The sequence below is a fragment of the Artemia franciscana genome, chromosome 12, assembly GCF_032884065.1.
Source record: "Artemia franciscana chromosome 12, ASM3288406v1, whole genome shotgun sequence".
In the NCBI taxonomy this organism is placed as follows: domain Eukaryota; kingdom Metazoa; phylum Arthropoda; class Branchiopoda; order Anostraca; family Artemiidae; genus Artemia; species Artemia franciscana.
The window spans coordinates 14,809,417-14,824,355 of NC_088874.1; the positions used below are offsets into that span (position 1 = coordinate 14,809,417).

Below are 14,939 nucleotides of genomic sequence, written 5' to 3' on the forward strand. Positions count from 1 at the left end.
TCCAATTATAAAAATCACATATGTAAGACTTATGCTTATTTTTCCACCAAGTTTCATCCCGATCCCTCCACTCTAAGTGTTTTCCAAGTTTTAGGTTTCCCCCTCCCAACTCCCCCCCCCCCAATGTCACCAGATCCGGTCGGGATTTAAAATAAGAGCTCTGAGACACGATATCTTTCTAAATATCAAATTTCATTGAAATCCGACCACCCGTTCGTAAGTTAAAAATACCTCATTTTTCTGATTTTTCAGAAATAACACCCCCCCCCCAACTACCCCAAAGAAAGCGGATCCATTCTGTTTATATCAATCATGTATCTAGGACTTGTGTTTATTTTTATCACCAAGTTTCATCCCGATCCCTCCACTCTTAGTGTTTTCCAAGTTTTAGGTTTTCCCCTCTCAAATCCCCCCCAATGTCACCAGATCTGGTCGGAATTTAAAATAAGAGCTCTAAGACACGATATCCTTCTAAACATCAAATTTCATTATATCCGATCACCCGTTCGTAAGTTAAAAATACCTCATTTTTCTAATTTTTCAGAATTACCCACCCCCACCCCCCAACTACCCCAAAGAGAGCGGATCCGTTCCGATTATGTCAATCATGTATCTGGGACTTGTGCTTATTTTTCCCATCAAGTTTCATCCCGATCCCTCCACTCTAAGTGTTTTCCAAAATTTCAGGATTTCCCCCTCCAACTCCCCCCAATGTCATCTGATCCGGTCGGGATTTAAAATAAGATTTTTGAGACACAATATCATTCCAAATATCAAATTTCATTAAGATCCCATCACCCGCTCATAAGTTAAAAATACTTCATTTTTTCTATTTTTTTCCGAATTAACCACTTGGTATTAACCATTAACCTTGGTCAATACCAAGTGCCACAAAAACAAAGTTGAGAGGAGAGGGGGATTGTCTTATGAGGAGATTAGAAGAGAAAGGAGAGAAACTTTGGTAAGTAACATCTCTTTAACTAATTATGGCAGCCTTCTGCCTTGCTTCTATTTCTTTAAATATAAAGTTAAATAATAATTATAATTCCTTTTCGTCACTTTGTTTAAACGGAGAGGAATCTAATCCTGAGTTGAATTAAGTTGGCAACTATATCTCTTCAATTTCCTTTTGTGTTTTGGCCCTAACTTTAGCTAGAGCCGTATCTTTCCATTGGAGGACTCATTTTCAGTGCCCATATTAATTTAACCGTCCACAAGGCTAATGCAAGCCTTCAGACACTTACCAAAACGAGGCGTTTTGGGTGTGATACTAAAAGCCTTCTCCATGCCTACACGTGTTATGTTCGCGTGCCCGGTGTGGGGTCCATCTGCTATCCGCACAGCGTACCTATTACGCGACATAGAGTGCGTCCAGAAAAGAGCAACAAGGATTATACTCCGAGACCGTGGCATACCCTATGATCAAGCCCTCGCTAAATTAAATTTATCTCCACTTAAAGTCAGGCTGGAACACCTTATTCACCAATCTGGAAAATTCATCCTAGCCAATAAGAGCCACCGATCACTACTACCCGAACCAGCCCCTCCCAATAGCCGAACTCGATTACGAAATAAACTTGTACCCCCTAAAGTACGAACCAATCGATACGCAAACTCATTTGTGCCTTTTTTCACATCAGTTTTTAATGTCGAGTTGTAGTGTGTGATTTTTGTTTAAATGTATGATTTTTGTGAAAAAACGGAATTTAGCTATGCTACGATAGTTTTTAAATCTACCGATCTCTCTCTCTCTCTCTCTCTCTCTCTCTCTCTCTCTCTCTCTCTCTCTATATATATATATATATATATATATATCTATATATATATAAAAATAAGTTGTCTGTGTGTGGATCTGTGGATGGATCAGGTGACGTCACCTGAAAAAACTGGATCAGGTGACAAAACTGAAAACTGAAAAAACTAAAAAAAGGCAAAAACTACAAAAAAAAAACTAAAAACTAATTAAAAAAATAAAAAAGCTAAAAAACTAAAAAAACTAAAAAAAGGCAAAAACTACAAAAAAAAATAAAAACTAATAAAAAAAGCTAAAAAACTAAAAAAACTAAAAAAAGACAAAAACTACAAAAAAACTAAAAACTAATAAAAAAAATAAAAAAGCTAAAAAACTAAAAAAACTAAAAAAAAGGTAAAAAACTAAAAAAAACTAAAAACTAAAAAAAACTAAAAAAAAAGGAAAAAACTGAAAAATAAGCTAAAATAAAGGTAAAAACCAATAAAAAACTAAAAAAAAAACTGAAAAAACTAAAAAAAGGCAAAAACTACAAAAAAAAATAAAAACTAATAAAAAAAGTAAAAAAGCTAAAAAAACTAAAAAAACTAAAAAAAGGTAAAAAACTAAAAAAAATAAAAAATAAAAAAAAATAAAAACAAGGAAAAAACTGAAAAATAAGCTAAAATAAAGGTAAAAACCAATAAAAAACTAAAAAGAAAAAAAGGAAAAACTAAAAAAAATTTTCATCTAAAAAACTAAAAAAACTAAAAAGGGTAAAAACTAAAAGAACTAAAAAAGAAAAAAATAAATGACGACACTCAAAGAGAAAGCGACCAGGACAAAAGGAATTTTCGATTAGCAATCAACAAAGCACCGGGACACAGGGAGTATAAATGACGACCAGGACATAAGTAAAAAATAAAACTAACAAAACTAAAAAGAAGGTAAAAACTACAAAAAAACTAAAAAGAAAAAACTAAGAAAAGGCAAAAACTACAAAAAAAACTAAAAACTAATAAAAAAGCCAAAAAACTAAAAAAACTAAAAAAAGGCAAAAACTACAAAAAAAACTAAAAACTAATAAAAAAATAAAAAAGCTAAAAAACTAAAAAAACTAAAAAAACTAAAAAAAGGTAAAAAACTAAAAAAAACTAAAAACTAAAAAAAAAACTAAAAAAAGGAAAAAACTGAAAAATAAGCTAAAATAAAGGTAAAAACCAATAAAAAACTAAAAAAAAACTGAAAAAACTAAAAAAAGGCAAAAACTACAAAAAAAACTAAAAACTAATAAAAAAAGTAAAAAAGCTAAAAAACTAAAAAAACTAAAAAAAGGTAAAAAACTAAAAAAAAATAAAAAATAAAAAAAAATAAAAAAAAGGAAAAAACTGAAAAATAAGCTAAAATAAAGGTAAAAACCAATAAAAAACTAAAAAGAAAAAAAGGAAAAAACTAAAAGAAAATTTCATCTAAAAAACTAAAAAAAACTAAAAAAGGTAAAAACTAAAAGAACTAAAAAAGAAAAAAATAAATGACGACACTCAAAGAGAAAGCGACCAGGACAAAAGGAATGTTCGATTAGCAATCAACAAAGCACCGGGACACAGGGAGTATAAATGACGACCAGGACATAAGTAAAAAAAAAAACTAACAAAACTAAAAAGAAGGTAAAAACTACAAAAAAAAAAAGAAAAAAAAACTAAAAACTAATAAAAAAACTAAAAAATCTAAAAATCTAAATAAACTAAAAAAGAAAAAAAAGGAAAAAAATAAAGGAGAAAAACAAAACTAAAAAACGAATGTATATACAGACCGGGACACCGGGATACAAATGACGACCGGGACACAGGGAATATAAATGACGACCGGGACACAGGGACACAACTACAACGGGGACACCGGGGGAAACAGGGGGATATAAATGACGACCTGGACACCGGGACAGGGAATGGTCGATTAGCAATCACCATCAACAAAGCTCAAGGGCAATCATTAGAATCATGAGGTATAGATCTGAATACAGATTGTTTTCCCATGGACCATTATATGTTGCATGTTCAAGAGTCGGTAAACCTGACAATCTATTTATATGCAAAGACAATGGGACAGCAAAGAATGTTGTATATTCGCAAGTTTTACGTAGTTAAAACCATATATATATATATATATATATATATATATATATATATATATATATATATATATATATATATATATATATATATATATATATCTTTGCGGTATTATATTTACCACAACTTATTCCTTTGGTTTAGTCATTGTATTAAAATATATTCAGACCACAACAGAAGGCTGTGGCTACTTTTTAAATAGCCTAAGATCTTTCGTGGACATTTCTTTTATCCAGTAAATGGTCTATCCCTCCTTTTGGCTAAGGCCAGGTCAGTCTAAAACCAGCAATGTTGAATCTAAATATTATTTAATCTGAAGATTTTATCCTTTCCTAAAAATGCTGTTAATTGTGCAGGAGTGAGAACTAACACAGAATAACCAAGGGGTAACATAAGGTAACTAACAACAATGTATAGAAAGTCTTAAGAGCTTTCCCCCTTTTTTCAGTACCGTGTTTCTTGAAACTTATTCACAGTGTTTATAATAGATATCACCCACAGAAATTGTTTACCTCCGATATGCGTTCTCTAACGTCTATACGATAGAGTCTTAATCCTGACGAGAATTCTATCCTCCTTTGCTTGTTCTTTTACCTTCTCCATCCTTTCTCTGCTGTCTATACAGTTGAGCTAGTAGCTTTGTCTATACAAAAAGCCTAGGAGGAGGAAAGTGCTAGTAGACGAGCTACGAATTTAAAATTCTTTCCAGTTTATGGAAATTCAATCAAGAGTTTTCCCTGTTGAAGTTGAAATTTAGCTAAGGTCCAAGGAATACAGATTCTTGTTAAGAGAAATAATTAGTTAATATATTATTTTGAGTTGAACTGATAAATTTGTGACTAATCAGTCAAGGTTATTCAAAGTTCGTAGCTCACCTTAGAGCATTTGACTTACTCTCGCATTCTATTTGAAATACGTGGACTGATTAAAGAAGACTTGCAATAGTAGCACCCACATTTCTAAATCCAATTAGCCGAATTTACCTTATTTGATAACTTGGACTAATGATTATAATACCAGAGACTTGAGCCTTAATTAGTTATTCAAGTGCATTCTATGGGTAATAGTCAGTAGTCTTAAGCTTTACAATAAACCCATCGTAAAATTACAATAAACAATAAAGTCTACTGTTTGAAATGTGGTCACCCAACCGGGTACCCAGAACAATCCATTGGCTATTTATGTGCTATAGGATCATGGATAAATTTCCCGCACAAATTTGAAATGTCTGGACTTTCCTCTCTTGCGTGTAAAGTAAATGGAATTTCAATCTACACTTTACAATCAAGAGAGATAAAACTCTACAAAAAGAAAACTTCAAACGAGACGACAGCCAGTAGAATTAAAAGACTAAAACAACGCGGATATTTCGCCTGTATAAAACAAGGCGTCTTCAGCACAAGATAGAAAATTAAAAGAAAAACTAATCTAAAAACAAACAAAAACCGCCACCAAATATAATAAATACAATTGTAGCTACTTATCCACGTAGGGAAAAGCAGCTATGCGAGTTACTTCAATGAGAATCAAAGAGCAACTGAGGAAAAATTTATGAAAATTGAAACTTAGTTAATTATTCTGTTGCGAAATAATCCTCTTGTAAGCTAACATTGAAGCAACTCTTTTTAATCTAGTGGGTAATCTTGTCCCCTGGTGATTGTGTAAAATTTTAATTCCCCCGTCGACTATTGGTTCATTTTTAAAAAGAATATCATAAATTGGGTCAATATTTAAATTCCCTGTGTCTCTATTTATTGAAATATTAGCAAATATATGCTTTTTAATTTCTATAGCCTCCCTCGCCCACTGAGAAAAACCTCTATCATTAAAAATAGCTGAAGCCTCATCAAATTGTATAAAATGTTCAGGATAAAAGATTGTGTGTTCAGCTAGAGCCGAAACAAAAGTTTCGGGAGGCTTTCTTAGTTGTAGGGTTTTTTCTATTGAGGTGCGATGCTCAATAAATCTTTCAGTAAATTGTTGATGAGTTCTACCAATATAAAACTTTCCACAGGAACAAGGAATTTTATATACCCCACTAACTAAATCTCCCCGGGTTAAATCTTCCCAGAATTAAGAAAACTGCCTAATGGTCTCACAGATTGGAAACAAGTATCAATGTTATGTTTACCCAAAATTCTTTTAAGCATCTCCCCCAAAGTAGGTACACAAGGTAAAGAAATGAAACGTTTCGGCAAGTCTAATTCTGTGCACTCTGAAACCCCGGTAACCCTATTGTTGTGTTTAATGCGTCTATTTTTTATTATTTTATCAATGAATTTAATCGGATAGCTATTACAAAATAAAACATCCCTCAAATATAACAATTCAGAATCTAAAAACTCCCGGGAACAAATTCTGAAAGCTCTATCCACCAGTGCAATCACAACCCCTCGTTTCACTGAGATAGGGTGGCAAGAGTGAAAGTTCAAATACCTATCACTGTGGGTAGGCTTTCTGTAAACTGAAAAAAGTAAATGGAACTCACTTTTGATCAATAAAATATCCAGAAAAGGTAGTTTATCACTTTCTTCAAACTCCACTGTAAATTTTACGTTTTTGTCAAAACTATTTAAATGTTTTTGGAAAAGGTCTAAAGACTCTAAACCGTGTTTCCAAATGCAGACCACATCATCCATGAATCTGCTCCAGAAACAAGGAGAGAGCCTAAAACTGTGTATGGCCGAGGTTTCAATAGATTCCATGAAGAGATTTGCCAACAAAGGGGAGAGAGATGCCCCCATAGCCAAACCAAACACCTGTTTATAAAATTCACCTCTAAAACCAAAATAAAGAGAATGTTCATTTGCAAGAATAGCCAATTTCATACTGACTTCAATCTCCAAACTCGCCATGGTCACATCTTGTATCAAATCAAAGTGCTTTTGTAATTTAATCCTTAATATATCCTCGCACTTTTTACGTTACAATTTGAATACATGGACACTACATCAAAACTACAGAGAATTGAATTCTCCTCCAGTGTAAGAACTTTCATTAATCTACAATTTATCCTTTGATAAATCGTACAGGACCCTATATGAATTGACAATGGAGTTCCTAGATAAGGATTCGCAGCTATTTGAAAATGGCATAACCGATACAATGTTTGCGAAAAATCGTGGTATCATTTTGTATTTGATTTGTTTAGTACTCAAGATATTTATATTTTCCAAACTGGCACCTTTAGTTTAGAATGTACTTTTGCCAAGGCATTCGTGGAGAGTATAGCATAAATCTCGCTAAATCTGTTTGAAACCTATTGGGAAATTACCACCAATGGCAGTGTTCTATTAGACTTGGCACCATGAACACAAATCAAATAATGAATGTATTCAATTTTGATCCGCACCTGTCCAAATACATAACCTGTTGCATACCCTTGAATTTCCTTGAACATATTAATAACGCTAATAATAGCATTATCATTGTTAATAGTAGCCCATCGACTATAAAGACGGATCATTGGCTATACATCTTTCAAACAGCGAAGAATATAGAATTGCTCGATCCTCTCGGCCTACCATATACATTCTACACTCCCCACGTCAAAAACTTCCTTGGGTGCATTGGGAAATCTATTGTTCCAAATCAGATGAGAGTTTAGGATTTATAGACCAAAAGCTATGGTTTTCATGCACTTCTATATTTTATTTTGCGAATGTCATAGCTATACTTATTGTGAGTTTCTCAGCATTTATTTAAATAATCCTCGATTGAACAAATTCAGACTGTAAACTACCCTTTCCTACTTGTATAATATTGACTTTGGTGCCCTAAAAACAAACTGTTTTAAGAATATTTGTGAATATGTTTGTTAATAAAGCATATATTTACAATAAAAGTTTTTCTTCATTTTTTGATTTCTTCTTTCACGTACAGGTGATCATCGATGATCATAGACAACGACTAGTGACGGTAGATCATTGGGACTCAACTTGTACTGATCTTGGCATGTTAAGTAAGGGTGACACTTTCTACAATACAATGTAAAATCTACCCATTATGCTAGTGACGTTTGTAAGTACTTTTGTTTCATCAATTCGTCTTTGTATTCCTTGGTGCCAGCCAATGCCCTTTTTGTTTTGGCTATAATTTCTCTGTATATTACCACATTATTTTTACACAGATTGCAGTTTTGACATGTAGATAAGATTTGCTCCATGATATCGTTGCAGGAAAACGTTTGTCTTCTTTTAGCCTTTCGTTGATCAATTTATCAAGCGTTATCAGTTATGTCATCCTCAACAAATTTGCATAGATAAACAATCAACTATTACGTAACAACCAGGTGTACATAATAGATCAATAATCAATAACACCTGCGTTATGATGAAACTCTGCCAAATATCAAGCAGCTTAAAAAAAGTATCGGCACTGGAATTCGAAGGGATACCTGTTTACTCAGAAACTTTGTGCCTCTACTATTCAGAAAGACTATAAACCCTCACTTTTGTAAGCTATTAATTGTGAGTTTTAATCGTAATTTGCTCATCATGTATGGCCAAGGTGAATTAACTCAATATATAATAAGTTTAGTTGATAATTGACCAGAAAGGAGACCCCACCAGAAATACCAAAAATGATTAAGAATTCATAAGACTAGTCCAGAATAAATATTTATAATAGTAGTATTAGCATTTTTATCACTAAAATTAATATATATTTGTTTATATATCGACTGCCACTGAACCTGTCCTTAAAACACACCAACCTCTATCCGTAGGGCTAGTTGTAAATTCATTATATACAACGTATCTAATTTGCTATTCTTGATCCCTTTTCATAGTAGAAAATAAACTACTAACTTTAACAAGAGTCTGGTAGTCTTGCAGGTGTCTAATATATATAGATTGTCCTGCACCAAGCAGTAATGTGGTTTTTTGAACATCTTCACTATTTAGTTGAGTTACAAGCTCTGACCATTGCTTCTCTGAAAAAAAAGAAAATTTATATACATTGGGTGGCGTTTTCCACCCTAAAGTTTTAACTTTTACGACCAAAACTTAAATAAGGCTTGAAATAGACTCCCCTTAACAGAAAATTTAATTTAAAAGAAGTTTTTCTGAGGGAAGAAAAGAGCGAAGATGAAACTTAATACAAACAAAAACTATTGCTTCACAGTCTAACAGATATCGGTAAAACTAGTGTTATAAACCAACTGATAGTATTTCCTGATGTTTGTATAATTATGGAAAACTAGCACCTTACTGGAAACTCAAAATATGTTACAGTTAGCGCAAACCAATTAAGGACGCCTTTCGAAAAGAAAGCATTTAGGAGTGTTGCTTTATTTTTTTTTTCCTGTAACTAGGTATTACTTCTGTACAATGAGCTCAGTCTAATGGTGAGATCTAGTTTTGGTCCTGAAAAGGACATTTCATGATTAGTTTGTAGAGAAGTCCGAAGTGAAGCCATCTTGATAGTATTAGGAATATAGATTCGCTTTAGAATTTGCATGATAACGTGAAATTTTCCGTTTTATAGAAAGAAATAACTGTTATCACAGCCGGTATAATACTATGAAAAGCGTTATTGATGAGTATGTGGTTGTCAGGCTAAGCACTCACTTTTGACTCCTAAATCAATATTCTTGTTTCTTTCACTGGCCTTTGGGTATTTTCAGTAAAGCGCTTGTTTTCTATAGTCATACAAATATAGGGAAATTTTATCAGTCAGTTTATTTTCACTAGTTTTATTGACATATGTTAGATAGATCGTGAAGCAATAATTTTTGTTTTTTTTGAAGTTTCAACTTCAAAGAAACTTCAACTTCAACTCAGAAAACTTCTTTTTTTAAATTAATTTTTCCGTTTTCAATTTAAATTTAACATAGAAACAACACAGCTCTGGTCTATTTTTTGGAGGGGGCCGTTCCCCCTAATATACAGAAAAATCATTTTTTAACTTTTAATGTTACTACTTACTTCTAGTTGATTTTTTTTCATTTAATTCGTGATGGTTTTGAAATAATGCCAGAAAATCCCTCTCCCCCTTGTGAAATTTATCCTGAAAATGTCCCCCAGAAAGTTTCAATTCTACGAAATTCTCTTTCCGTGAGAAAATACCTCGTTTCCCAGGAAAAATCCCATCCAAGAAATGTCCGAAGATTTTCCAACAACAAATACTAGGTTATATGCAAAACCTTTTCTTTGGAGACAATGGCAACCTAAAGAAACAAGAAATTGACAAATTCGAATAACTTATTTTTTTCCAAAATACTAAAATAAAATATAAAATAAAAGTCAAGCCCTTTTTTTATCCAGAAATTTTAAGAAAAAAAGCAAGCTCATAATCTCTCAAATTCTGGGTGTTAGTCGTTATTTTTTTTGGCGTAGCAGAAAAAACAACATAGATTAATGGATTTTTGTACCAATTATTTTCTAGCTATAAAAAGATCCTTAAGTTCACACATAGAATTTCTTTATTTGTCTGACTTTCTCTATTGGCAGGTCACTTGTGCATATTGGAAGATTTATCCAAAGGGGAGTTGTCTTGTTAGATTTTCCAGAGGGTTCCTCAGATAAGGAATTACCTTGGAGTGGAGGAATGTCCACGGACTCATTCAAAGACTTATTCAGAAAAATAGTCGAAAATTAAATTTAAAAAGCAATTTTTTCGGCTGAAAGTTAAGAGCAACGTTAAAGTTTAAAATGAATAGGATTTTTTTTTATATAAGATGGGCTGCCCCATCTTCTGCCCCTTGCTCGATACAATAAAGTACTTTCATGCTGCAAAAAAGCTTCTTATTCCAATTCACCGGCCATCTTGTTTCAGCTGTCATTCTTAAACAGTTTGGAAAACAGTCATACTTTGGCGTAAAGAGCGAAGTTTCGCGTTCAAAAGAGTCGCTCGGTTTTACTGAGAATTGCACCATCAGATTCAGCATATAAGAGAACCTAACAGTAGAGGATTCAAACTCCTCTATACAAAAAATTGCATTTTCGCCCCAAGAAACATCACGTCTGTGTGCTTATTTTTTTTTTTTTACCAGGCATGATCATACTGAACTATTGATTCTAGAAGATCGGAATAGGGCTCATTTGATCAGGGATGAAGGTAGGAGGGGCAACTAGTCCCCCTCCTACCCCCTTTTCCGCAAAATCTTCCGATCAAAATTTTTAAATGACAATTTTGTTCAGTATAGTTGAAAGGTCCAATAAGTATGCCTTTGGTTTTAACGTAACCCCCACAGGCCCTGGGAAAGGGCTGTATGTTACAAAAAATCGTGCATTGTTTACGCATAGTTTTTGATATTGGGAAATATGGGACTTTTTATCCAATTCTTTAGGAACGATTCTTGACACGGTGGTCATTTGAATAGAATACGAAGCTTTTGTAAAAGTTCTTAAGGCTTCATTAGTTGATGGCGAAGAACCAAATTCAATACGACAGTTCGGGTAATTAACCAATGGCTTCTGCAGCCGTTCACATTTTCCTAGTAACTTAAATCTAATAACAACTAAAGTATGATATCAGCTATATTGTTTCCTACATTTTATCATTTTATCTATACTTTATCTACATAAGTATATTTTATATCTGTTGAGCTTAAAATAAGTTTGCACAATCTGATCATTCGATGATAGGTATTATATTTTAGCTAATGCATAATTCCTAATAACTACTTAGTTTGTCACAATTACAAACTAAACTATATGTGTCTTTGAATGCTATGAAAGCCACTTCTGAATATTGCGTTATGCTTCTTTTCTTTTAATATTCTGAGGTCCTCATTGTGGTTAAATATGGTGCATTAGATATCTTAAATGTGGTGAATTGAAGTGCTCTTTCCATAGTTTAGCAAAAAAACTTTGTCACTGAAGTAGACCCTACATTAACGCGTGCACAAAAATTTTTCAGAGTATTTCTTCACATAAATGAAGAAAGCTTGTATTATCTTTGGCCTAAATACTTCAATAATTTATTTTCAATGTCCAAATAAAAATTTAGATTCGTAGATAACTTGAACTAAGGCATAATTACAATATAATTGTGGAGAAAGTTTGTATTCTAGAGAAACCAATGTAACAAACCTTTTTGTCTTATCAGCTGAATCTCACCCCTTAATCCAGATAACTGATCTGAATTATTTTGAGCAAGTGAAGCTTTTAAGTCCACTATCTTAATAATCCAGTGTCTGACATACCCTAAAAAAGACAAAAAAATATAAATAAAAACAATATATGCATTCTACACTACAAAGCAAACATTAAGGGTATCATGCCCATTTTGAAAGCATCTTATATGAGTTAATGAAGGTTGTTGGTGACATTTTAAATATACTCTTCAATCTGATAAATAGTAAGTTATGAGCCATACTTAATTTACTGTTTTTAAAAAAGGCATTAAAATTTGTGAAACAACTAAGTTTTTCAGTGGTGTAGCGTCACTCTTGTGCTAGAGAAGTAGACACTTCGGTTCTCACTAACATTAGTTCTTTGTTATCCCAGTCAATGCTTGTTTGGACCAAGACTCGGAGTAGCAGCTTGCTACTTTTGGGATCCAAAGTTGGAATAGTGGCTTTCGAATTCCCGTACCCGTCGAAAACAATGACATGGCAGTATTTGCCTACATGAGGAAGAACAGCCACTGATACTTTTACGAAAAAATGAATACCACCAATAGGTTCTTGTGATTTTGCACTATCAGTTTAACTGGTTTTGTTTTACCAGGGCAATTCAAATGCTGAGGATGTGTTCTAAGTTCCCTATATTCTATACCTGAGTCCCTATAACACCTGAACACAAAAAATAAATAAGAAACACTAGATAACCCTAAGCCTCATAAATAAATAAAACACTTTTAATTTATGTTGCATATCAAAATAGAAGCAAAATTTAACAATATTTCACACTCAATAAGTCCAGTATATGTTTTCCCCTAGTGATCTGTTTTTATTATTTTGTCAAATTTACCATGCATATAGTAGAATGCTTTAAAAGCTCCTATATTCCCTGACTAAAAAAAAAGAAAAGAATATTCTTTGAATCGTGATCCTGCTAGTTAAATGATGAAAATTCTCGTCTACAGTTGAACATGGCCAAACTTTACAAAGTTACCCGTAGACTTTAAGATTTCATATATTCTGTTAGATTTTTCAGATTTCACAAACCAGGCTTGTCAAAACAATAGTTTCAAAATAAAATAATTTTTTGATATGCAAAGTCTATCTCTATTAAACTTTGAATACCAAGGAAAATTAATAAAAAAAATAATTAGTGAAGATAATATCTTGAATAATGTGATTTTACTTCGTTTGTTGAAAGACAAAGGAATAAATATACACGGCATAGGGGAGCCTCCTGACTCGTGCCCTTCCTCAAAAGTCTTGAAAACCTATAATTATTTCTCTTATTTCTTGTGTTTGTCCTTTGACTAACTTATTTTTTTGTTCTAAAGAAGTCTACGGCCTTCACAAATAAATATGCATGTACCTATACAAGAACGAAGAAATTTGCGTCATTTGGATTTTGTAGCCTTTTACAAGGCTTTTGATTCTATGGTCTATATATTGTGATCGTGACGAATATAAATTATGCGTTGAAGTACATTATGCATTATACGTAAATCAGAATGTAATTGCTTCGCACAATTTTTGAATGTTGACTTACTCTGATAAGTCAACATTTAGTGACTCTATTAAGGGGATTTTGTATTGATAGTAGTGAGGCATAAAATTCGATACCGTTGGCTGCCAGACTTTGACAGGGTACAATATGGTTTGTTTAATCCTATATAAATGCGAGGACATCAGTGGAAAAATCTTTTAAAGAATAAAATTTCAGACGATGAACATTATGTCTACTGAAAATGATCGTTTGTGCAAAGCTGCTTGTTACTATTACGTTTCCCCAATTAGGTAGAATATTTCGTTACAACTAAATTGGGCGGTATTCTACTAAAACATTTCAGGCCAGTCGTTTTTTACTTTAATAAGAAAGGATCTGTGCCAAACAGTCATTATCTCGTATCTAGCTCTTCAGAACAACAAGAAGAAGAAAAGGCAGTTTTAAGGGCCATGTCCAGAATTTTTTCGGGATGGGGCACGAAAGAATTTTTGTGCCTGGGGAGGAGCTCGAACTCCCTAACCCGCTTCCCTGGATACAGTCTAGGTGGTATTACAGTTTAAAATACAGTCAGTGTCTCCACTACGACAATGTTGGGAAACAGGCTTGCATCTTCCTGTAAAAAGACCCAGCAACTGAAATGTTTATTCGACGCTCTATACACCAGCAATGGCTCTGAAGGATATTTATTTTTTTTTTTATCATTCATCAGTAATTGTTTTTTCCTGACAGCCCTTTGAAATAACCTTATAATTCAAGGATGTTAGAGATTTTATATAATTCAAATATTGTTATTACATACATTCCAGGCGACGTAGACGATAATCTTCGCTCCCTTCATCAACTTCACAAAGATCATCAACTGGAAGTAAAATCCGAAAATCCTCAGGACCTCTTATTTGAGCACGTGCTATATCAAGACTTTGTAAAACCTGGTGCCGAATGTCTGATAGAAAGATTAAAGATTAAGGATCAGTAATAAGATCAGTTACAGGTGGTATGTCATGATACACTAAACAAAAGGGTTTATCACGCATAAATATCTTCCAAAGTTTAAAAGTCATTAGATAAAGATAAATTGCAGCTTATTTCCACTTTCTCTGATGCACTATTTTCCCACAAAAATCTTAGGTTCTTGACCCAGAGAAAGATCCTTGAAAAATTTCAGTATGATCAGAAAATCAACTGATTGGTCCATTTTTGGTGGATCTTGGTCCCCAGTCTAAAAACTCATTTCTACATTAGGACTCATTTTGGCACTGAAATTTGTGACGCATTTTTGAACCGTTTGGAAAAAAAGCTTCGGGCACTTTTCATGCCACAGTTTTAGATAGATCTATTTTTATTCTTTTTCTCGAATTTGGATCCTGTTTGTAATTGTGCTTTCATGGGTCTGTACCCCCACCCTAATTTCTAGTACAAAAGATATAAAAACATTTTGCCCCGTTTTTGGATCATTTCACAGCCACCCGACTCCCAATAAAAACTTGCTGTTTCTTGGTGCACGCA

General features: G+C 33.0%; 1 protein-coding gene across 1 annotated transcript in view; it reads right to left on the bottom strand.

Moving 5' to 3' along the window:
- The window catches only part of LOC136034191 (uncharacterized), a 103,530-nt gene that overhangs the window by 70,782 nt on the left and 17,809 nt on the right, over positions 1-14,939 (bottom strand). The window contains exons 3-5 of the mRNA XM_065715367.1: positions 14,233-14,376; positions 11,898-12,011; positions 8,670-8,794 (exon numbers count right to left, since the gene is read on the bottom strand). Of these exons, the coding sequence (XP_065571439.1) occupies positions 8,670-8,794; positions 11,898-12,011; positions 14,233-14,376 (383 nt within the window). The remainder of the gene's footprint in view (positions 1-8,669; positions 8,795-11,897; positions 12,012-14,232; positions 14,377-14,939) is intronic.